The sequence below is a fragment of the Trachemys scripta genome, chromosome 8, assembly GCF_013100865.1.
Source record: "Trachemys scripta elegans isolate TJP31775 chromosome 8, CAS_Tse_1.0, whole genome shotgun sequence".
In the NCBI taxonomy this organism is placed as follows: Eukaryota; Metazoa; Chordata; order Testudines; family Emydidae; genus Trachemys; species Trachemys scripta.
This window is the reverse complement of record NC_048305.1, coordinates 52,845,107-52,871,125: the sequence shown is the minus strand read 5'-3', so window position 1 is coordinate 52,871,125 and position 26,019 is coordinate 52,845,107. Positions and strand designations below refer to the sequence as shown.

Sequence of the window (26,019 nt, the reverse complement as noted above, 5' to 3'; positions counted from 1 at the left end):
CTGTAAATCCAAATGTAATATTAATGGGTACATGTAAATTAATTACAGAGGCATAGACCAACATGTCTTTTGTTTACTACCTTGTCATTCCTTATTCTATGCTCCCTGGTTCCTCTCAGGAAAAATTCTGCTTTTAACTCCTCCTGGAGTAGGGCTCAAAGAATTTGTGCCTGTCAGTCTCTCTTCCTCACCCAGACTGTGATCCTGTAGCTGCTCCATGCATGGATTTCCTGTTACTGTCAGTGTGAGCTCTGGAAGTGGACCAGCCAGTGTCCCAGGCTGGAATAAGTTTTGGGAAATGCACCTTATTTCCTTTGTAGGTGACCCTATTACTGAAAGGTAGCTGTTGGACTTTAGTCAAATAAAGGAAAGGAACTGCAAGTCTTCCTCAGCATTCCTTATAGCTATAAATTAGGGCTGTCAAGCAATTAAAAAAATTATCGAGATTAATCGCGCTGTTAAACAATAATAGAATCCCATTTATTTAAATATTTTTGGATGTTCTATACATTTTCAAATGTATTGATTTCATTTATAACACAATACAAAGTACACAGTGCTCACTTTATATTTATTTTTTATTACAAGTATTTGCACTGTAAAATCCCCCAAAAGAAATAGTATTTTTCAGTTCTCCTAATACAAGTACTGTAGTGCAATCTCTTTATAATGAGAGTTGAATTTACGAATGTAGAATGTACAAAAAAAAACTGCATTCAAAAATAAAACAATGTAAAACTTAAGAGTCTACAAGTCCATTCAGTCTCACTTCTTGTTCAGCCAATCGCTCAGACAAACAAATTTGGTTACATTTGCAGGAGATGCTGCTGATCGCGTCTTATATACACTGTCACCTGAAAGTGAGAACAGGCGTTTGCACGGCACTGTTGTAGCTGGCGTCACAAGATATTTACATGCTAGATGCGCTAAAAATTCATATGTCCCTTCATGCTTCAGCTACCATTCCAGAGGACATGCGTCCATGCTGGTGATGGGTTCTGCTTGATAACAATCCAAAGCAGTGCGGACCGACGCATGTTCATTTTCATCATCTGAGTCAGATGCCACCAGCAGAAGGTTGATTTTCTCTTTTGGTGGTTTGGGTTCTATAGTTTCCGCATCAGAATGTTGCTCTTTTGAAAGCATGCTCCACACCTTGCCCCTCTCAGATTTTGGAAGGCACTTCAGATTCTTAAATCTTGGGTCGAGTGCTGCAGCTATCTTTAGAAATCTCACTTGGTACTTTCTTTGTGTTTTGTCAAATCTGCAGCCAAAGTGTTCTTAAAATGAACATGTGCTGAGTCATCATCTGAGACTACTATAACATAAAATATATGGCAGAATGTGGGTGAAATAGAGCCGGAGACATACAATTCTCTCCAAAGGCGTTCAGTCACAAATTTAATTAACACATTATTTTTTTATTGAACATCATCAGCATGGAAGCATGTCTTCTGGAGTGGTGGCATGAAGGGTCATACGAATGTTTAGCATATCTGGCACGTAAATACCTTGCAAAGCCGGCTACAAAAGTCCCGTGCCAACACCTGTTCTCACTTTCTGGTGACATTGTAAATAAGAAGTAGGCAGCATTGTCTCCTGTAAATATAAGCAAACTTGTTTGTCTTAGCGAATGGCTGAACAAGAAGTAGGACTGAGTGGACTTGTAGGCTCTAAAGTTTTGCACTGGTTGTTTTTGAGTGCAGTTATGTAACAAAAAAAAATCTACATTTGTAAGTTACACTTTCACGATAAAGAGATTGCACTACAGTATTTGTAAGAGGTAAATTGAAAAATACTGTATCATTTTTACAGTGCAAGTATTTGTAATAAAAATAATAAAGTGAGCAGTGTATACTTCGTATTCTGTGTTGTAATTGAAATCAATATATTTGAAAATATAGAAAAACCTCCAAAATATTTAATAAATTTCAATTGGTATTATATTGTTTAACAGTGCGATTAAAACTGTGATTAATCACGATTAATTTTTTTGAGTTAATTGTGATTAATTGACAGCCCTACTATGAATACACCTTCATGTGGAAAAAATATCCTGAGTCTGAGGGTATGTCTACCCTGGAAACTTCAAAGCGCTGCTGCGGGAACGCTCCCACGGCAGCGCTTTGAAGTGCAAGTGTGGTCTGGCGCGAGTGCTGGGAGAGAGCTCTCCCAGTGCTCCTGGTAATCTACCTCCACGAGGGGATTAGCTCCAAGTGCTGGGAGTGCGGCTCCCAGCACTTGGAGCCTGTCTACACTAGTGCTTTAAAGCTCTCAGACTTGCTGCGCTCAAGGGGGTGATTTCACACCCCTGAGCTCGCAAGTTAGAGTGCTATAAGATGTAAGTGTATACAAGCCCTCAGTCTCATTTATACTAAGGCCTCTTTACACCATCTGCTATTGTTAAAGGGACATTACATGTAATTGATGGCCACTACAAAACCCACTTTATGCTACCATATCCCTTTAAAAGGGTCTTTATGTAAATGAGACTCAGGCCTTCTGTGTCTACATGTGGATTCCACTACACCCCCTCTAGAATATGTTATCATCACGATCTCATCTCTTTCAGGATTGTTTATTCACTTACCACTCCTAACTCGTATTCCTTCCATGAACTGCCGTCCATTAACACTTCCTATACCTCTATTCTCTAGACTCCTTTTTTTCTCTTGCCTCACTCTCCTTTGTTTCTAGCTACAACTCCATCCTCTACTCCACAATTTACTACTTTTCCTCTTTCTGACCAACTGGACCATCCCAACCACCTCCAACCTTGACTCACTTCCCATTTCTGGTGTATCTGCTCTGGCTGCCATGCTTCTGGAGGAAATCTAGAGATCAGATGGACTCCACTCAAGTTTGTCATCTTTGTATTCAGCATGGCTATCAAAGGCAATTAAACGTAGCCTACTTATTTAGTCTTTGTGCAGAAGGAGGTGAATTTCATCCTTAACGAATAATCATAATATGTGGTTTAGCTGTGTACCTACATTCCCTAATATCAAAGGGATTTTTCTTTAGTTTTGTTGAGGATGAGCTATACAGATGGGTAATATACATTGTTAGCGATCCCTCAAGGATGATTTCTTTCACGGGTTTTATTTTTCATGGGTCCTTTGGTAACGAAAGAGTCCGATTCTTGATCCACAGGCTCGTTGGCAGACATTGCAGGTGGTGTTGGAAGACCGGGTTGAGTCGTGATTGCTGCATGACCGCAGGGTGGGTGCAAGGATGTTTTGCGCCCTAGGCAAAACTTTCACCTTGTGGGCCCCCCACCCCCCGAGCTCTGTGGCAGTTCTCCACCCCCCCTCCCACACTGAGGCGCCCCCCCAGCAGCAGTTCCCCCCCTCCGCCCTGAGGCACCCACCCCCCCGTGGCAGCTCCCCCCCAGCCCAGGGAGCCGTGCGGCAGCTCCCCGCCCCAGCTCACCTCTGCTCCGCCTCCTCCCTGAGCACGCCGTCGCCGCTCCACTTCTCCCGCCTCCCAGGCTTGCGACGCCAATCAGCTATCTGGCGCCGCAAGCCTGGGAGGGAGAGAAGCAGAGCGGGGCAGCATGCTCAGGGGAGGAGGCAGAGCAAAGGTAAGCTGGGGCAGGGAGTTCCCCTGCATGCCGCCCCTCCCTTACTTGCTGCAGGTGGCCCTCCCCGTGACCCCCTGACCCAGCTCCCTCCGCCTAAATGCCATCGACGACCGGGGTGGCCAAAGATCCGGTCGCCACCGAAGGACCTGAAATGCCGCCCCCCAAATGCTAATGCCCTAGGCGACCAGCTAGGTTGCCTAATGGGTTGCACCGGCCCTGTGTGACCGTTGTCTTTCCTTTCTTTTCTGGCGTTTTTCTGCCACCAGGACAAGGAAGGCGATTTTCCTCAAAGTTGGACCTTCCTTCTCTGACAAGTCTTCGAGTGAAAATCACTCTGCAGCATCACCTGCTGGGTAATACCTGCAGAAGAAATTATCTGCATATCAGAACTCCATCTCTGTATCCTGTACAGAAAATAACAAAGGCCAATATGCCAATAGCTGTGTGAGACTGTTAAAATAAAAATATTTGGAGTTGAGAGGTTTGCCAGGGAGATATGACGCTAATAACTGTCAATCAGACAGGAGTATAAATTTGCTCTGAAATCAAGAGGTGTAATAAATCTGGATATTTGCTGCTATGAACTGGCTAACAAATTATAATGATAAATTAAACTTTATCCCTCTCTATCATTCATTGTAACAAAGGCAATTTTTCTTCTTTAGGTCAAATTTGGAAACTGTAACACTCCAAAGCCCAGTTTCTTTGATTTTGAAGGAAAGCAGAAATGGTAAGAGGAAATCCTTGCAATTCTTAAAATAAAATAAAATCAGAAATTGTTATTTTTGGTCACATCTTTTAGATTGCTTGAACTAGAATCTTTCTTTGCATGTATCTCTTTCTTAATGATTAAATAATCCTTTAGGGAATTCTTAAAATGGTGGTGGTGTTCTGCTAATTTACTGTTGTATTGGTTTAATCAGCAACAAATAAATATGAGTGGGTGAAGGAGTTTCTTTTTAAGCCTGACTAGAGGATTGATGGCTTCAAAATTGGGTAAGAGATGTCTTTCCTTTTCCCAGAAGTATGAAGGTAGGCTTGCGTTAGGCCTGATCACTGTTTCATTGGTGACAATGAGTAAGAGGCAGATGTATCAGTTCTATGAATGGGCCATTTTATGTTTTTCTCTGTATCCCAGGGAAGCATGGAAAGCCCTGGGAGATTCAAGTCCCCACCAGGCTATGCAAGAATACATTGCCGCAGTGAAGAAACTGGATCCCAGTTGGAATCCTCAGGTAGGATAAATGGAAATAAATGACATGCAGAAATCAATTAAACACATTTTTATTGCACATCTGAATATTTGCATCAGGTCTTCATCTAAAAGAGCTCCAGGAAAATTTAATTCACTGCACAGGAAACCTAACTTCTTAGAGTAGTTTTAAATAGTATTTCAGCCATCAGGTTTATTACTTTATCAGTTATTTAAGGGTTTCATAGTCTCTCTGGTGTATGGGCATTGTCTCCTTTTAAGAGGACCATTTTTTTAACAGGTATCTCTTAACTGGGCACCATTATTGCATCAAAATACAGTAGTTTTTACAGCAGGGGTGGGCAAACTTTTTGGCCTGAGGCCACATCAGGGTGCCAAAACTGTATGGAGGGCTGGGTGTAGTGTATTAAATTGCTCCCTGTAGGAATGTGCTACTTATGGTGTAGTACTTATGGCTGCCAGTCCTGGTACTCTGAGCGGCATGGTAATGGGGCGGGGAGCGGGGGGTTGGATAAGGAGCAGGGAGTCTTGGGGAGCAGTTGGAGAGGTGTGGGAGTCCCGGGGGGCCTGACAGGGTGGGGGTATGGATAGGGGGCAGGGCAGTCAGGGGACAGGGGGATTGGATAGGGGGTGGGGTCCCGGGGGGGGAGGTTAGGGGCAGGGGGTCCCAGGGACAGGGAGCAGGGGGGTTGGATATGTCGGGTAGGGTGACCAGGTATCCCGATTTTATAGGGACAGTCCTGATTTTTGGGTCTTTTTCTTATATAGTTTCCTATTACCCCCCCACCCCCATCCCGATTTTTCACACTTGCTGTCTGGTCACCCTAGGGTCATGGGTTCTGACGGAGGCAGTCGGGGGGTGGGAAGTGGGAGGGAGTGGATGGGGGAGGAGGCCAGGCTTTTGGGGAGGCACAGCCTTCCCCACCCGGGTGTAGTGTATTAAATTGCTCCTTGTAGGAATGTGCTACTTACGGTGTACTACTTACAGCTGCCAGTCCTGGTGCTCCGAAAGTAGCACATTCCCATGGGGAGCAATTTAATACGCTACACCTGGCGGCTCTCGCTGCCCTGCTGCCCAGAACTCTGGCAGCACGGCGAGCTGAGGTTGTGGGGGAGGGGCCGGGGACTAGCCTTCCCGACTGGGAGCTCAAGTAGGGTTACCATACATCCGTTTTTTCCCGGACATGTCCGGCTTTTCGGCAATCAAACCCCCGTCCGGGGGGAATTGCCAAAAAGCTGAACATGTCCGGGAAAAATATCGGACGGGCACTTCCTCTCCCGCGGCTGTTCTGCTCCTCCCCTGACTCAGACTTCGGCTCTGTTTAAGAGCCAAGCTGCCCGAGCCAGTGCTACCGGCTTCAGGCAGCCCCCTTGCCTCCGGACCCCAGCCGCCGGCCGGGCACGTCTCCTCCCTGGCTCCAGCTGCTCTGCTCCGGTGGCGCGGAGTCCGGAGGCAAGGGGGCTGCCCGAAGCCCGTAGTGCTGGCTCGGGCAGCTTGGCTCTTAAACAGAGCCGAAGAGTCAGGGGAGGAGCACAGCAGCTGGAGCCTGGGAGGGGAAGTGTCCGGCCGGCGGCTAGGGTCCGGAGGCAAGGGGGCTGCCGGAGCGCTCGGGCAGCTCGGCTCTTAAACAGAGTCGGGAGGAGCACAGCAGCTGGAGCCGGGGAGGGGAAGTACCCGGCCGGGGGTGCAGGATCCGGAGGCATAGGGGCTGCCTGAAGCCCGAGCGCTACCGGCTTCATGGTTTGCCGGGCAGCCTCCAGACCCTGCGCCCTCGGCCGGGCACTTCCCCTCCTGGGCTCCAGCTGTGCTGGGGAAGCGCCGTCTGGGGGCGCAGGGTCTGCAGGCTGCCCGGCAAATCGTGAAGCCGGTAGCGCTTGGGCAGCCCTTTTCGCGTGGCTGGGAGGGAAGAGGGGGAGTTAGAGCGGGGACTTTTGGGAATGGGCGGGGAAGGGGCGGAGTTGGGGCGGGAGTGGGAAAGGGGCGGGGCCAGGGCCCCGTGGAGTGTCCTCTTTTTTTATTTTTTAAATATGGTAACCCTAGCTCAAGGGCTGAGCAGGATGGTCCCACTGGTCATAGTTTGCCCACCTCTGCTTTACAGGGTGTTTGACTTAGAATTACAAGGAACTGTGGAATGTCTACATCCTTTTTATACACCTTTTAAAAATACCTACTTCAGGCATGTTGATTTTATGATGGTAGAAAATTTGTGGTTCTGTTGCTCCTCCACCTTAGGAAAGAGAGTTCTTGTCTGAGCACAAGACTTGGAACCAAGAACTTGAGTTCTAATTCTGGTTTTGATGCCTCCTGAGGCTTTAGGGTAGATGTGGAACATCTGTGGCTCAGCTTCCCCATCTGTAAAATAGGGATGCTAATGCTCCTCTGTCTCAGAAGCGTGCTGTGAGAATTAGTTAATATTTGCAAAGTGTCTGGAGGATGAAAAGCGTTATAGAGCATCTCTAGAAAAATAACTCTGGACTGTACAATCCCATTAGCATACAAAAGTCAGTGATTTTTCCATGCTTTACCTTACATAAAATCTTGTCCAATCTAAAACATCCTTGCAAAATAAGGAAAAAATCCAATAAATATTGATCAGTTAAAAGCCTGAATGAACAAAAACACCTTGCAGCTCAAGTATTATTCATATAGTAGGGGGGGAAACCCTTTCTATATCCTTATGGATGCAATCGCTGTAATGTAGCTTCTGTTGATAAATAGAAATCTTCCCATTGAAACGTCTTGGAGTGTGGCATGCTCATCCTCTGTTGGTGGCCAGTTCTGATTTGTATGGTAGTTCTCTGCAGCAAGAATCTAGGACATGAATTCAAGAATCGACTTTGTTTTTCAAAATGTCTAAAAAAATCGAACCACACAGTAAATGAAGGAGCTGGAATTCTGACACTTTTTCCTGGCAAAGAATGGGTGCGTCTTAGCATGATTACTCCCCCCATTATCCTGCGCTGCACATATCTATCCTCTTCACTCCTCAGTGGAAGGTGGATAAGCAGAAACCAGCATATGTTCTGGTCAAACTGATACAGCTGTTGGAGATACTTTCATTGATTGCAATATCTATGAGGTGAAGAATTTAAAGGGCACCATCCTAAGTGCTAGACTTAAAAATGGACCTGTCTTGATTGTGCCAGTTCAGAGCTCTTTCCTTGAGGAGTCAGTCATGACATTTTCTTTCAAAATTAATTTTTAAAAAAGCATATGAATTCAGTACTGGGAAAGGGTGTTGAATGGATATCCCTGGAGACTGAACTCCACTATTCACATAGAGAGCAGGCATTGTCACCCATCCAGCCCATTGACCAGGAAAGGGAGTTCCGTCACCAGTCTCGTTTAAGAGTTGGTGCCTCTGGGACTGCTAATAAGTGGTAGTGATTTTTGCATTGTGGATCCTTGTCTGCTGGGAACTGAATTGAATAACAACAAAGCCCCATAGTATACTAGTGTGACATTTTTTAAATTGTATTTGTAAATGTTGTGCGACTTTGAGAGTCCTGTCGGGAGAGAAACCGGCTCAGGCTGTATAGTGGTTCAAAGCATTAGTGCACAGGCTTGTTACTGTGAGTTTCACACTCATCCATGCCTCCTTCTTTTTCCTGCTTTTCTTTTTTGTTTTCAGTCATAGAAATGTTTGAAGGGTTTGGGGAGCAATGATAGACTCTGAAAGGGGGCCACTCTTAAGGCAGCTAGGGCCCAAATTGTCTTACCTTGCCAGTTTCATCCAGGAGTGAATGCCTGTCTCCAGCAGATTTTAGTATCCTTACAGCTCTGAAACCACAAAAGGGAGTGGTTTGAGGCTATATGGATTTCCTTTTCAGGTGTTTTGCCCTAACATTTCAGCAGATCTAAGTGTTTTAGACTGTCACATATGTAACAGAATTTCTCTCTCAAAACTTTAAAGATAATAAGCATTTTCTGTTTGCTTTCAAAACTCCCAAGTAGAATGATAATGAAAATGACGTAGGGATAATAATGTAAGGCTTTCTGTCCTGATGTGCATTCCCCATAGCTTAGACCCTGAATTTCATATCCTGATTGTATCCCTTGCCTTGCAAACTGCCTGTGAGTGAGCCAGAAATCAGTTGAACAAGGTAGGAAGGCTCTGTGTTGGAGAAAGGTGGTCAAAAATAGAACGGGGAAGAGGAGAAAGTTGCTACATTCTGCAGCATTTGTGCAGGGAAAGGGTGTTAAGAGGGAGAGAATTATTAATTAGTATGTTAAACAGCAACCTCTTGTCCCCATGTGTAGCGAAGTGAGACTCACCCGTGTGGCACCTCCTGCTGGTTATCCTGGGAATTAGCTCAATTTTAGCCCAGAGCACCCTCTGCTGGCTGGTGGCTCACCTGCCTCAGGCCCCATGTCCTGCCCAGACCCCAGTGTCCTTTACCTCAGTGTTCTGCCCCTGCAGTACCCCTGCTCTGCATCTCCCCTCCCAGGGGAACCCCCATCCTCTAAACCCACCTGGCCTTAGTGGCTACTGCCAGTCATCATCTAGCTCCTGCTCACTGGGGCAGACTGTAGTCTGTAAACCACTCATCACTGGCAAGGGGGAGTTTGGACCTGCTGCTGCTGCCTAACCCCGGGCTGCACCTTTGCAACCCCGGTACCTGTTTTGGCCTTTAGCAAGTCCCGCAGCCTGGGGAATTTGCCAGGCTGGAGTTCCCCAGCTCTGCTAGCTTTCCCCAGCCCTGTACCCTGAGCTCCCAGGCAGCCAGGTCCTTCTCTCCCAAGCGCTAGAGAGAGACTGACCCAGCTCCTGGCTCAGAGCCTTTTATAGGGCCAGCTGTCTCCTAATTGGGTGTGGCCCCAGCTCTGGCTGCCTTCCCAATCAGCCTATTCTTATTGGCTCTCTGCCACAGCCCTCTCCAAGAGCTGGCTTTTAACCCTTTCAGAGCAGGAGTGGGGTGACTACCCTGCTACACCATGACAGTTTCCATTAATTGTCTATTGTTTAACCAAGTTAGTAATGGTATACAGGAGAACCAGACCTCCCCTTCTCTGGTGTTTATCTCATGCCAGCTATACTCTGATTTTGTTGCACCAGGTCCACCTTCCTGCAGGCACAAGAGGGAGCTCTGTTCATTATAATAACTAAGGTATATTTTAAAAGAACAGGAGTACTTGTGGCACCTTTGAGACTAACGAATTTATTTGAGCATAAAGGTGATAAAATAATAAAGTCATTATAGTCTTCACATTTTAAATTTAATTTTAAAAAAAGATTTGTGTGCACAGTACTAGGTGCTTAGTCACTGGCTCTTTCCTCCTTACATGATCAGCTGGTAGGCCAGGTTTTTTTTCCATTATAAGTAGCTGGTGAACAAGAAACAATAATTGTGTGTGTCTGATGGGCTTTGTTGAGAGAAAATATAGGGTCTCTTATTAGGAATATGAAAAGTTTAGCTGTTCAAGATGGATTAAATTTGCCAGCATTTTTTTTTTTTAAATAGAGAGCGCTATCAGGTTTTAAAGTTCCCTTCAGAGTCCATTTCAATGCATAATATGTTTCATTATCAGAAAGCTTTTCAGATGTTCATATATATCTTCCCTTTAAAATTTCATAAAAACATTTTAAAAATGTGTTAACCTTTGTTCTCAGGGGTTTTATGATGCCATCACAAAAATTCCTCTCAGATTTAAAACTCAAAGTTTGTTTTAAAATAATAAAAAAAATACAGTTGAGGAATTCAGAGATTCTACAGTCCCCAGTTACACAATGGGGGACTGTATGGGGTGGAGTGTGGAGGAGTGACAGAGGGGTCCCTTTTGTGCCAGTCTAGTCAATTATATTGTGTACATATCTTTAATTGACTAGGATTTATAAGGGATTATTTATTCCCTGCAAATCTGCAATTCATAGAGGTACAGACCACAGTCTGTGTGCCATTGCACACAAGCAAAGTTAGGGTGCGTTCTGGGTTATTGCTTCTCATACCAAGATAATATCAGCACACTAAGTGCTTGGCACACAGTTCATGCAATAAAAATAAATAACAATGTAAACAACTCCACTTCTTTTAGCTCTTTCTTCAATTCAGACCTTCCATTTACCTCCTTTGGTTGAAACTTTGGCACTTTGACTCTAAATTCTCCTTCTTCCCGTTCTTACGTTGCAAATCTGCCTGTTGCCATCACTGCAGCTCTTCCCACATACAGCATAGACAGTTCCATCTTTGCTAAATCCTCCTGCAAGCCTTTTTCTTCTTGCCTCGACTATTTAAGTTCCTTTCTGTGTGACCTCAAGTCTCCAGCAGGTCCAGAACACTGCTGCATGCCTCTTACTTGCAACAGGAAGCACAATCACCTCTCCCTCTTTGCAGGATCTGTTTCTGAACTGAGAGTAGTATTTATCTGGCTTGGGTTTTGCAACATGGAAATGAAACATTTGAAGGGGAAATGTAAAGACCCAGAGAAACATAAAACATATTTGCCCTTGTAGTGGAGACCTTCCACTTGACCACCTGTATTGTCATTTTTTTACATCACTTGTGGTTTACTAGCTTGTGAATAAAATTTTACTTGTAATGCAAAACTTAGAATTCCTCCTGTGTAATAAGGAATAAAGTCATCAAAGCCCAGGGCAATGTCTGAACACTGATCAGACAAAGCAAGAAGATAGCTCTTGGTTCCAGAGGGGGCCCAAGATTCCCAAATCTTGGTGAAACTAGATTAGTATCCCCCTTCCTGAGCCCTCCTGGGTCTTGAAATTCCAATGCTGAGATTTTGAGGGAATAAATGTACATGTATATTCAAACTGCTGGTCTATGCTGTTTTTAAACTCTTTCAGTTCACTCTATGATGACTGACGTCAATAAAGCACTACTAGTGCTGTGTTATTAGTGAGCAAGTGCAGAGCACAGAATTGAAAGCAGCCACTAGAGGATCACTGAAGAGAATAAACAACCCTTCTGATAAAAACAGAACAAGCTTGAAAGCAAATGAAGTTGAAGGAATAACATATTGTTGCTACAGGCACAGAGTAGACCTATAAAACAGAGAACTTGTATGGAATGAATGTTAATTTGGTTGAACTCTGTTTCTCCAGAATGGGCTGCAGAGGGCAGTATTTCATAACACAGCAGCCAACTACTAGAGTGTTCATGAGTTTGAATGTGTTCCTGTCACAGTTCAAATAGCCTTTCTTCACCACATTTAAAATGTTATTCTTCACTTGCTTGTACCTAAAACGTGTGAAAGAGAAAAGAGAAAATTCACAATTCAAGGATACTGTGAAAGTCTGGAGAATCTGTTTCTTAACCACAAAAAAATGGGCTACACTGTGAATCTAGATACTGCAGGTGGAGCTGGATATTATTGATGTAATCTCAGGAAATATTCTAGTAACAAATGATACAGCTTGTTTTAAACTGATTAGTGTTTCATATTTATTAGATGTTGGTCCGAACCATAACTCCAGCCCCAAACTTAGGGTACATCTTCACTACCCACCATATCAGCGGGTAGCAATCGATTTATCTGGGATCGATAAGACGCGATATATTGATCCCCGAACGCGCTCACCGTCGACTCCGGAACTCCACCAGAGTGAGCGGCGGTAGCGCAGTCGACGGGGGAGCCGCGGCCGTCAATCCCGCACCGTGTGGATCCCAGGTAATTCAATCCAAGATACTTCAACTTCAGCTATGCTATTCGCGTAGCTGAAGTTGCGTATCTTGGATCGATTCCCCCACCCCAGTGTAGACCAGCCCTTAGAACCTCTATAATGACCCAAACCAAAACTCTGTATCTAAACATTCCAAAACTTGGGGTTTGAAATCCAGACCTGAGTTTTATAAAACTTGGTTTTGGTGCTCAAATGTGGCCTGTTAGAAGAGATTTGAGCAACAAATTCTGACTGAGTTTCAGATTTAAGATTTTATATTGGGCGCCTTTCTAACATTTTATTAACAAATGGGTAAATCAAGCTAATGTTATCCTTCTGAATCTGCAAATTTGTAACTTGGTATCCAAGTAGAGAGAACTTCTGTATTGGAAGAATTTAAGTAAATAACTTAAGTAAATTTTATTGAAAAAGCTGTGGCCCATAAACAGTATCAGAGCACCCATAATGCCTTCCCAGTGTGTGTCTCACTCAAACAGATGTCACCTTCTTAATCTGGCCAAGCAGCCACAGTTTGCAGTCAGGAGTGAGAAGCAGAGTGGTTTGGGAAGGATTACAATGGGGGTGGGGACAGTAGGGGAAAGATGTGTTGGGTCTGTGCCTAATGTGAAAATACCATTGATTACATTCCTCTTATATGTTTATTTTGCTGGGATGTGAGTATCTCTGTTTATGGTTTACCATCCAATAGGAAAAACTAGCTCCCTTCTGCAAACTAAGCTCCTTCTAGCATTCCATGCATGTAAAGCCTTTGGAAAATAACAAGTCTGCTTTATTTTATTTTTTTTAATTAATGATCCAATTTAAATGTCAGAATTAGGTCTGACACCCTTTCGTTAGCTCACCTCTTTATGCCTTGTTGCTGTGGTACATATAATTGTATATGTCGGGTTCCCCTGTAACTCAGATCCCTGCAAATCCTTAATTAAGGATGGAGTTTCAGATGCAGGATTTTGTTTTTTAGTGTGTTAGCTCCTTGTTTTTAATTGACTTTTTTATGGTAATACCTGCTTTTGTATTTTTACCTGAAAATTAAATCAATAGTTCATAAAATATCAAAATCTATTAGTGAGGTGTTGCAAAAACACATACACTGTCAATAGGAAAATACATAATAGCTGCCTTTTAAAGTTAAATAACTCGTATTAATGCTAAAACCCCTCTAAAAACTGACTGTAATTTTTAAAAGTTTGCTTTAATTGGTAACTGGGGGTGGAGGTGAGAGGAAGCACCAGAAGCTACCGAAAAACTTACTATATTCACCATCCTGTATGATCTCATTTTTAGCCATCTTGTAAGATATGTTTTAAATTTACATCTGAACTGATATGTGGCAAATTTCATCCCAATGTAAATTAAAATGGCTGAGTTATGAATCCTTCCAAAGGAGTGTTTATAATGGAATATACCCTGTTTCCCCGAAAATAAGACATCCTCCGAAAATAAGGCCTACTTACAGTTTTGCCTCTCGTTGTAATATAAGGCATCCCCCCGATAATAAGACCTCCCCGATAATAAGGCATCCACCGATAATAAGGCATTTTTCATTTCTGAAAAATAAGACATCCCCTGAAAATAAGACCTAGCGCATCTTTGGGAGCAAAAATTAATATAAGACACTGTCTTATTTTCGGGGAAACAGGGTAGCAGCTAACTCGCAAATGTGGTGTTATAACTGGTACTGCAGTGCCAGCCCACACCAGACTTTATAGTGCTGGCTGTTTGACAAACTGATTCATGTTAAGGATTTTGCTCCCATTCTCCAGTGTTCAGGCAGATTTTCAGACTGGTATTTTTGTGATTCAGCACCATGAATCCATTTGGTTGGATTATCTGCTGCAAGGCCCAAGACTTTAATATACAGTGTCATTCTCCACCCTCACTATTTTTATGCCAGCTGGAAGAGGAGTGTTCATATCTCTGGTAGTTAAGGAAGAATGTTTCTGGGAGAGAGAGAGAGAGTGTGTGTGTGTAATTAGAGTAAATCGAGGCTTCATCTTATAAGAATCTACAAAGTGCACAAGATAGGGCTGAAATAAAGGGGGAGAGCCTCACAATAGACCTCCCAGTTAGTGTGCAGCAGCTCTTTGTCAGCACACAGTTTTAGAACATTAGTAGACGTTATACTAACATTTCAGCTGGTGGGATGGAGATCTCATGACCACCTGCAGATACAGGTTCGGTAACATTATGTGAGCTGGCCCTGTCCAGTGAGGAAGATGCCCATGGTTATTTTAGCTGTGAAGTTAATTCCTTTTGGTTGTAAGAATAGTAGTATGTGTTACTACAGATACTTCTGAAAATACTTTTCTTGGTGTTAGAGCAGTGTTTCTGGAGTGATTTGTGGGAGACCAAAAGAACTGTGATGTAAAACAAAATGGGTCATATTCAACCAAATTGAGAACAACACAGTTCATTAGCTATACAGGTTAAGAATTTATGGACCTTTTACAATTTGACTGAAAATGTATTTTTAAAAAATCAACTCCATCATTAATAAGAGAACAGTCCGTTCATACTGTTTCATAAGGCAACATAATACCACTTCACAAGTACTAGTTACTCACAACACCTGTGCAAGGAAGGGAGGTAAGTTATCATGCCCATCTTATGGATTGGGAAAGTAAGGGAGATGCCACACAAAAGGAGCCCATGTTATCCCCAAGGTATTAGGCTGTTACACTAATGAAGGATTCAGATTGCTAAAGACTGTGGCACTGGTACTGCTGCAGGATCTCTGTATAACCTTCTGGTGACTAAAATGCTAAATGTCTGATTTCAGCAATTGGCCAGAAATGTAACAGCTCCTGTGAAGATGAACCTTATAACAGGAATGTGTGAAATTACTTCATAGTTTTTAACTAATCCTTCCAGGTCTGAATAATTAAAAAAAAAACTTAACTTTTTGTAAGTTCTACTCCTAAACAAAGCCACTCATGGATACCATCAGTTGTCTGACTGGACCTTTCTTCATATATGTAACTGCATTTTGTTTATAATTTTCATTATGCTAAAAGGATTAGTTTAAACCTCCACTCCTTTCATTATGTGGGAAGTATGTTACCCACGTGAATGTAATTTAATTTAAAGTTTAATGGTACAGTCTATAGCTTTTTAACTTACATGTCTTGAGAACATCCCTTTTTAAAACAAATTATCTTCTGTCATATGCATGCTAGTTTTAAAATAAACTAACACAGATTAGTGGCCACTTAATAATGGACAACAAAATTCTTAATCCACGACTGTGAATGTAGTGATGTACCAATAAATGGAAGAGTTTAAACAAACAAACAAAAATAGAATGGTTTGTCTTTTATTTTCTTTGTCTCTGTAACACTGTCAATGGGAAACAATCTGGCAATTATCCTTCATGAACCTGTAGTCTAAGATGGAGATATCTAAGGTGCAGTACCTGGGGCTGAATATGCTTTGTTCTAGCAAGTAGAAATATTGTCGTATGCTGTGAATCTGGGTGGATTTGATTTAAATAAAAAAATCATGATTTAAATCACGAGTCAGGAAGACTCTATTTAATCCTGGTTTCCTACATAAAAGTGCATTCTTGTTGGTTGTTATAATCTTAATACATATTCTTCACAACTCAGAAATAGATGTAGGTTTCATTTTTAGAAGGTACACACTATACTTTTTTAAACAGTGATTATTTTGAAAACTTTTCAGATTAGTTTTACTGCTATATCAGAAAATGAATGATTGGTTATTTCGTTTACCAAAGGTAATTGAAGCAGATATTTATGAAGTCAATGGGAGGTGAACTATCTCTAATTCAACAGGTTAATCATTAATATTTAGAGGGTTTTCTTGCCATGCTGTATTACGAGGAGAACATCACCAGACAGACATTTAAGTTGTTTTATTTAACTAAAACAGCTATAAGATTTTTTTCTTCAACAGCAAACATATAATATTTTAACAAAACAAGCATATGTCTCTCGCTTCTCACATTTATCTCCAGATTCTTCTCCTTGTCTAGACCTATTCTGCCCCCAACAATCTTCTATTCATTGAACTTCTTGAAACGTTGCACTTTTAGAGAGAAGTAAGGGATTAACTCTGTGTACACAAATTTGCAGAGGGACTATAGAGTTGAGGTGTGTTATTTCTCACCTCTATTTATTTATTTATTTTATTTAAAAACATTTTGCTATTAACCTCTGGAGACACAAATCCACAGTTTGAGAACTGCAAAACTAAACATCTCTGTTGGTATCTTCTAGACTGAGTACTGAGTCCCATTGGGTAGATAGAAAGATTAACCTAAATAATCTATACAGAAGCCTGTGGCACCCCATAAGATTGGGTCCCTAATCTATGAACTACTGGAACTCATTTATAAATATTTTCTTAAACATTACATGAATATATTGTCTCATACTATAGAATCGGAATTTATAATCCCTATTCCATTATGAAATATCTTTGAGCTATAATGATCTTAATTAACTCAAAAATCCGATTTTATTAAAACAGATTTTTTTTTATTATTTAAAAAAATCGATTTTTATCCACCCTGCCATGAATGCTGTATTTGTGGGGCTGTCAGCAGTGCTGTTCTAGGTGGCTTTCCTTTCCTGCAGCAGGCAGACATACTGACAAATGGTTGACAATTCTTGTCACTAGAACCACAATTTACAATGAAGCATAGAAACAAAATGCTAGACTTGGAGTAGGAGTTCCTGCTTCTCTGAAGTCTGGTTCTAACCCCAAACTCCATATGGACAAGAGGACTTAAATGATGAGGTAGTGTCTTATACAGTAAATATAAACAAAACCAGAATTGGTTATAGTATATTGCATGAATTTGTGGGCTATTTTGTGTTGTCTTTTATTTTATGTCTTTTGTGGCAAATTGCCAGCACTATTATGATGGGTCCCGCGCTTTCTCCTCTTGTGGGGGTTCAGGGTGCTGTTTCTCACCCTTGAACTGGGGTATCAACTGTCCCAGAAAAGGGGAGTGGAGAGGGAGGGACCCAGGCCCACCCTCTACTCCGGGTCCCAGCCCAGAGGCCCTAAGGATAGCGGTGAACCACTTGAACTAGCGATTCCTTCCCCTGGGCTACTTCCCTCTCCGGCCCTTCAGCTTGTGGGGCTTCCTGCCCTCTCTCCGCTTGGGCCAAGTTTCTCCCAACCCCTTGTGCCTGTAAAGTCCCTCTGCTCTGCACAAGCCAGGTTTCCCTTTACCTAAGGTCTTGGTCTTCTGGCCCACCACAGCACTTCTCCAAATTACTCTCCGCTCCACCACCAAACCACTCTGCTTCAACTCTTTCAAACTGCTTTCCTCCAAACTGCTCTTTGCTCCAACACCAAACTGCTCTGCTTCAACTCCTCCAACTGTCTTGATTGAAGCTGGGGGGTTTTATCAGGTGACTAGCTTCAGGTCCTTTAATTGGTTTCAGGTGCTCTAATTAATCTGTAGCAGCCTCTCTTCCCTCTACAGGGAATAAGGCTCCCATCATCCTGGGGCTTACATATCTCCCATCTATCACTCTCCTGCTGCCCTCTGGCCATGCTATATCACAGTCTCCATAGAAATTTATGGTCTCTCCCTTTTATTTATGACATTGCAGTCCTCTTTCAGGCTGTTGGACATACAACACTGCCAATTTATAGCCAGCATTTTATAAAGGTGTGAATTTGGAAGAAGCCAAGCAGCAGTACAAACAGTTGTCCAGATCAGGACTGCTGGAGATTTCCTTTGTTAAAATTCTGCTGCTGTATATTGGTTCTTTTAGTTTCCATGTTCTGAAACCAATTATAGGAGTCCATTTCCTTGGAAATTAAGAGTCTTAGTTACCTCTCTGGAGAGGTAGAAAATATAACATTAACTAAACATGAAATAGTTTAGAGAGAAAAATATAACTGATTAAATCCTACCAGATCCTGCCTGGAAGCATATTGCCTGGCAGCCAACTAGTTGTCTCAGTGGCGCTTTAACAACTGTATGTTGTACACCATTGCAGAACTTTCTGGGGGCGCATGTTAAAAATAGCGGTGATGACTTTAATAAACTAAGAGTAGAAATGTTCATTTTTAGCTAGTTGAATGTTCAAATGAATTCAGCTTTGTGTTGCGTGATCTCATTAATTAATAAAGATATCATGTACTGCCTAAAATATATTAAAAAAAAGAACAGTTTAAACAACGATGGCATCCATGTGACATCTTAATGCACAATCTGCACAGTCACAGCACACCTAGGTGTGGATGTGTCAGTGATGAGCTGAGCTCCAGGTGAGTATGAAATTTCTGCTCTTTCAGATCCCTTCCGGGTGCTTTCAGTGAGGGTAATGTGGAACACACAGGTGGAGGAAGAAATTAAAAATAAAAATGGCTCCAGAGAATTGCACTATTAGATTCACTGCTATAAACATATTTTCTAGTGTGGTAAGGCAGAGTCTCTTCCCTATTTTCAACAGAGCACACAAACGCTGTGTTCCTGTCCACGCTCATCCTCCCGTCCACGGTCTGGCTTTATTGGTGACTTGTAAAGAATAACCCAGAGGTAGGCAACCTATGGCACGCGTGCCAAAAGTGGCACGCGAGCTGATTTTCAGTGGCACTCACACTGCCCGGGTCCCGGCCACCAGTCCGGTGGGCTCTGCATATTAATTTAATTTTAAATGTAGCTTCTTAAACATTTTAAAAACCTTATTTACTTTACATACAACAATTAGTTATATTATAGACTTGTAGAAAGAGACTTTCTAAAAACGTTAAAATGTATTACTGGCACACGAAACCTTAAATTAGAGTGAATAAATGAAGACTCGGCACACTATTTCTGAAAGGTTATTCCAGGGGTCGGCAACCTAACAAAAGGCTAAGCTTACTGAGTCTGGGTTTCCCTGCATGACTCTTTCATCCCTAGTCTCCATCTATTTGGCCCAGAGAGTCTCCTTTATATCCTTTCTTTGACGTAAGTGGGCCCACTTTCTAGGTGGCTCAGCAGTAATTGCCATGAACTACAATGCAGCATTTTAGTATCTGGGTCTAGGTTGACTCAACAGAAGAGCCCTACGTTCCTATAAAGGGTCTTAATCTGCCACCCTGCTGCATCCAGTTGTAGCTTCTCCCCACCATATAGTTAATAAGTGGACAATTCCACTGAAGTCTAATCTTTCCTTTTGGTTTCTCCATGTATCTGTAGTACAGTTTTTAATGTCTGTGAATCTGAAGACTAACTGGAAAAAAAAAAAGGGGTGGGGGGGACGGGAGAGATGACAGCAAAAGTCTTAAATAGTGAAATTTCTGTTTAACATTCTGCGTGCAAAGTTCTGTGGAAGTATGTAACAGTACTTTTTTGGAAAATCCAATAGGAGACTCTTTTTAAAGTGAGATGTCCAGAAGTTCTCTCTTATATCTACAATAGTTCAAGCCTTGATTTTGGGGGGTGGATTTTATCATTGATAAACATAAGGCAATGGTTGTTGAAGTGTTTGGCCACTGACTGATGAAGTTTTGTTGTTTTTTAAAATAGTGGCAGTCTAACTTTCTAAACTGTGTGCAGAGATCATGTCTGCTTTTGCCTATCATACACGTGTGTGTGTGTGTGTGCGCAGAAATTAAAGATGTTGGCATCTAATGACATAAACTTGATGGATTTACATAAGTTGTTTTGTTGTTTTTATTTGTAACTTTTTTCCTGCAGTAGAGCGAGAAACTGTTAAAGTTTGATTTTTCTTGTAGATGTTCACAAGTATCACATCTGGTTAAATTAGTGCAGTGCACTATTCGCAGAGCCTCCATATATTCTGTGATTCTGTGATCATGGAATTTCCTACAGAATCCGTTTCTTGTTGTATAATTCTGCTCCAGAATCTAAGCTTTCATAGTTGTGTGGGCAATTGTAAAAACATAAACTGAGGCCAGGTCTACATTACAAACGTATATTGGTATAAGTACATCACTCAGGGGTTTGAAAAAGCCACACTCCTGAGCAATGTAGTTATACTGACCTAACCCCGATGTAGACAGCTTAGATTAGAGCTTCTCTCGTCAACATAGCTACTGCCTCTCAGGGAGGTGGATTTATTATACCAACATGAGATCTCTCCTATCAGCATAGAGCGTCTTCACCAGATGTGCTACACCCGCATTGCTGTAGCATTTCAAATGTAGACTAGCCCTAAAGCACTGCAGCAGCTTCAGTATTGTACATGAAGACAAGCCCTTAGTGTAACTGATGCAGTGTGTTGTCTTGAGTTTGCAGAAACAGTAGGTGTGACCTGCCCCATTCATCTCTATATATTGACTGTGAAATCTACAGATATTTTAAATGTCAGCATGTAGCTATTTCACTGCTGATAACTTAGCAGAAACACTCAGTTATACTTATTTAGAAACCCCAACTGTCCCCTACCCAGCTGTCAAAACCTCCATTAATTTTTGGTACAGTTGGAAAACTGGAACATAGGAAATTAGGGTAGATAAAAGTCAATGATGAATTTTTTAATGGATTTTTTAAAATTTAAATTAGGTTTTTTATTTTTTTATTTAAATTATAATTTTTTAATTTCAAAAATAAACCTGTCTGAAATGAATTCATAATTTAATACAAAATATCTTAAGGCCTGAACTACTTATATCATCTTAAAACATTTAAATAAAAAATAAATATGCTGAATCAATGAGCCTCTATCAAAAACATTGAGTTAAAGGCTGCTTTTCTATATAGTGAAAGAATTGGTGGGGGAAAACTAAGTTTTGAGGCTAAGCTTTATAAATATGGCAAGTAGGTCATCATATACTGTATCAAGGACTTGATCCTGTAGGGGACCCAGGGATTGTGCTATTGGGTGCAAGAGACTGGCAAAATCATCTGAGGTGTTGGGACCCAACTTTTGACTCCGGGAGACACCATCATGTATCTCATCATTAGGTAGCAAAAAAAAAATGTACCAAATCTAGTGTAAAGGCTCTATTTAGTTGTAATTCAACATGTTTTAATGGTTATATCAACCAGTGAGCATGCACCGTTCTATAGAAAATAAGTGAATTACAGTTGGAAAAGTTGATTTAAAACTGATAATTTAAATCAAGGCTTTCCACATGGTGATTTAAATCAATCCACCTTCCTGAAAATGCCTGATTTCCTCACATTGCCCACTTGTCGTTGGACTTAAAGAGATGAGCAGTCGCATTGTTGCATCAGAAGTAATTTCAGCCAGTTATCATTCACTCCCTCCATTTTTTTGCATACATCAATCCCATTGGCTGAAGTGAGCCAGCAGATGAAACTTCAGGACAGGATTGAGGTGCTTTGACAGAGTTTGGGGACATAGGGACTGAGTAAGAGGGGGGGCCAGGGAGAGGCAGCAAGGCCAGAGGAGAAGTAGCGGCAGGAGTCAAGGGGAGAGATGACTGAGGCAGGCAGCAGGGTTCAGTAAGATGTGGATGAGAGGTTGGGATGAAGAACAGAGAGGCTTGAATTAGGTCAGTGTGTGGGTGGAGGGATGTAGGGGAGCAAAAGGCTGCATGGAGATTACACGCCTGGTTGGTGGGGAGGTCAGGTGCAGAGTAGGAAGCTCATTAACAAACTCAAATGTCAGTTAGCACCTAGTGTAGACAGACACTTAACCCTTGGCAAACCCGGACCAGCTATCATAGTTTTTTATATGACTACCCGTTTACTCTAGGTGCCAAGTGGTATTTAAAAAAACAAACAAACCCTGTTAACACATGTTAACTAAGGATATATCTACACTGCAAAGAAAAATCCATGGCACGCAGTCTCAGAGCTTGGATCAGTTGTCTCAGACTTGAAGGCTGCTGGGCTAAAAGCAGTTGCATAGAAGTTCGGGCTCCGGCTGGTGCTTGGGCTCTGAAACCCAATGATGGGGGAGGGTCTTGGAGCCCAGGCTCCAGCCCAAGTGGCAACCTCTACACTGCTGTTTTTAGCCATGCAGCCTGAGCCCTGTGAGTCCCAGACTCCGTGCTGGGGTGTTTTCTTAGCAGTGTAGACATACCCTAACACATTTTTAAAACCTCCCACATTTTCCAGTCTTGCCAAGCCCCTAGACAGTGAAACTATGTTCACATGAGAATGATTTTAGCACTTAATTTGAAAGAGAGGGAACAATAATAGAATGAACCCACATATTGCCATTCAGGTTCACCAGCTAGGATCTGAGTTAGACTGGCAAAGAAAATGAGGTTTTTAACATTCTGAAATCTATGTTCAACATAGGAAATCCCCATTGGACTAAATAGAGCCTGTATTATCCAGGCCCAGATATTCAAATTATTCATAATAAAAGGTTGTGTTGTTAAAAATATTATAACTCTTATAGCAGTCTATGGCTGCATGGCACTTTAAATATTTAGGGTTAAATCCACCAGCTCAAATAAGGGCCTTGAAAGTCTTAATTTAAGTGTAAATTGTAGGCACAGAGGAGGCTATGCAGAAGACAGCTGCACCCATAACATGTTGCTGTGCATAACTTCATAGCATACTCCCCTGCAGGCCTGCTGGGGAAGTGGTAGGGGTATAATCATTGGATCTGTGACTTTGTAGAACTACTGTTTGTCATGGTATGGCATAGCCCTGCTCCTTGCCCTGTCCTGGGTTGTGGGGGCAGAGACCAATGAAGATCTTTTCCTTCGCTTGCAATCTTTCACAAAGTTCCTGTGTGCATAGGCCACATATCTGGGTTGTGCATTCAGGGACCTGGATCTGAGGGTTAAAATCAGTATAGCCAAGTAATGGTACATGTGCAAAAATGGGAACATTCAAATAATTCTATTAAAACTGTAGGTTTAATTGGCAGGTAACACTAATTTATTTGTAAGGTATTAATTAGATAATTGACATCTTGATCAACACAGATCTTGGACAGTGATGTTCCTCTCCTGTTAAAGAAACAAAGTTTCAGTAGCACTGCTTGACTAGTGTGGGGTTGTCACTTTTGTGAATATAGTAATTTCCCCACTGATCACACCATTATACATGTAGTCCAGTATTCTATCTTTGAGAGTGGTCAGTAGCAGGTGCTGAAGAGAACCCTGCGCCCCAGGGAAAATTTCTCCTGTCCCCAGTAGTGGAAGGTTAGTTTATGCTCTGAAGCTTGAGGTTTTAGATCTTATCCAAAGATTCTTGTTTATCCTTTTTACTGTTACAACTCAGAGTATTCCTATTGTCCCTATAAATGTCTACAGAAATCTATATACATAATTAGAATTGGTCCAGTAAAAGATATTACCTCACCAAACTTGTCTCTTTAATATCCTGGGACTGACATAGCTACAACTACACTGCATGCAACCATTGTGCCATGGCATTTTGGTAGTTTACATGGAGAATATGGGAAATATTACTGACTAGATTCAGCGTTGGCCAGTAGTAATGCCTTGTGCTCCCCTTGCAAGATCTTCTGACTTCTGCAAAGTTAATCTGTGTCCCCAATCTGGATGCTTTTCAAAATGTATATACACTAGGCTTTTGACCATGCAAAAATGTATGCAGTATCAGAAATCACTGAGTGTAGCTACTGTTAAATGCAGAGGTCACAATATAGATGTATTTTTCTCCATAGAATAGCTAATTACTAATCCCCAAATGTGATTACAGCACAGTTATTAATGATGGACTAAATGTCTGTCATTTTTAAAATCAAAGGTCTCCAAATTATCATGAAATTAGTCAAATTCTATCTCTTTATATTGCACTTGTATTGTCCTGTAAATGTAGGCTTAAAAATAGTCCTTGCAGGCCTAGATCTTGTTTACAAGGTGAGTTTTTACAGGCTAGTTTTATATACACCAGAAAAATTGTGTGGGGGTTTAATGGAATCATTGACAGAACTTAACTAGACTGTCACTATAATATAAAAAGAATATATATTGTATTGGAGAACATAGTGTTTATAGAACAGTTTGCTCAAATTGAACAGATCTTCAGTGGTCTTTTGAAAATGTTCCAGCTGCTGAGTCATGCATGCACACACTTGCTGAGGTTGCTTTTTAGAGCTAAGAAGCATTGTTGAGAGAGGAATATTAAATCGAATGTTTATGATAGCCATGAATAAAGCTGATAGGGAGGGTACAGATGCCTGTTGTGCCTTTCTGAGCTGTTCAGACTCTTTAATGGAGTGGAAGGATTTTATGAATGCTGTTTAAGTATTTAACACAATGCCTGAATTTTAGAAAGAGTAAAAATTCTTTGAGTTTTGAGTATGGTGAGCTCTAAGGGTTAATATTTTACCATCACCCATGTTGCATTGTAATGTGAAGTTCACTAGTGCCCTGCACTGTAAACTAGAAAATACAGGTGGAAAATACCTTTGGAATTGCACATTATTTGTTCCTTTTTCATGCTTCATTAGATGTCCTGTCAAAGGAACATCCTGCATTGTTGCTGTGTTGATAGCTTTCATATATATATATATATATATATATATATAGAGAGAGAGAGAGAGAGAGAGAGAGATATACACACACACACACACACACACACACACACCCCTTTCTAGGGGCTTTGGTCCCTGGACCACCTCCATTACCCTCCTCCCATTGATTCTCCTGGCACTGGCCTTAACTAGTAAAGGAAAAGACGGCAGCAATTACAGCACACACAATTAACGGGCTTCTAATCTCCAGCCTTGCGTGTAATTGCTGCTGTCAAATACAATTAGTGTCTGCCCAAGTTCCCTTCCCAGGGGGACAGCCAGGCCATGACACAGAGGGAGTGAGGGAGGGAGTGTCTAAAACTTTAGGAGGGTTTCCATGTTCATGCTGCCTCTCTAACAATCCTTTCCTTCTCAAGTTGTGTCCAGGTATGTCGGAGCATTTTGTAGTGATAGAAGCAAATGAAGCAGGTTTAGAGGTCCCATGATTGGATTTAAATCTGTGAAATGTGTTCCATAAACTCTCCTGCATCTTGAAACTATACCAGCTTCCTATGATTCAGTCAGCCCACTTTACTTTTATTGGTATAATGCCAGACCTAGGAGGTTAGCCTGTCATCTTATCTCCTATCATAGCAATTGAGACTGGTGGGATGGAAACTACTGATCATCCCCACATATAATTTAAGGAGGACAAAAGAAGGCAGAGCCTTTTCACTGTGCCTTTGTGACTCTGATAATCTCTCCCCTACCACTACCACCAAATGGTGCATGCCAGAGAATCATCCTTTAGGGCAAAGCTCTAGATATCAACATTGTGGAATTCCTCAATCAGTGCATTGAGAAATTGGTGTAGGACAATGTCATGGACTACCATTATTGCTAATGGGGGTTATCCATGTAAATCTACTCCTAGGGGATAGGAAAGTAGACTCCTGAAAGCCTCTGATATTAGCATGTATCTGGATATTGATGCCACAAGATTACCTGAAAGGGTGATAGATTTTAAGAACCAGAGGCACAAACAGGAACTGAAAGAAGATCTAGGAGAAATTAAAGAACATTCACATTTGATGCCTTCAAGACATTAGGCATGGTTTCTTTATTGCTAAGTTTTACAGAGAATGCAGCCCACAGAAACACTTGTAGCTTCCTGGTAAACACTGGGTAAGACTCACTAAGTAAAATGCTGGCCCCATTGAATTAAATGGAGTCAGGGTGTCA

The 26,019-nt window shown here is 41.8% G+C and overlaps 1 protein-coding gene across 3 annotated transcripts in view; it reads left to right on the top strand.

The window, feature by feature from the left end:
* Positions 1–26,019, top strand: part of ACBD6 (acyl-CoA binding domain containing 6) — a 148,534-nt gene that overhangs the window by 7,183 nt on the left and 115,332 nt on the right. For 2 of the 3 annotated variants that reach the window (XM_034779679.1, XM_034779678.1), the window contains exons 2-3: positions 4,249–4,313; positions 4,722–4,818. The exons of the other annotated variant lie outside the window; for it this stretch is intronic. In XM_034779679.1, coding sequence (XP_034635570.1) covers positions 4,249–4,313; positions 4,722–4,818 — 162 coding nt within the window. The remainder of the gene's footprint in view (positions 1–4,248; positions 4,314–4,721; positions 4,819–26,019) is intronic. 3 annotated transcript variants of the gene reach the window in all.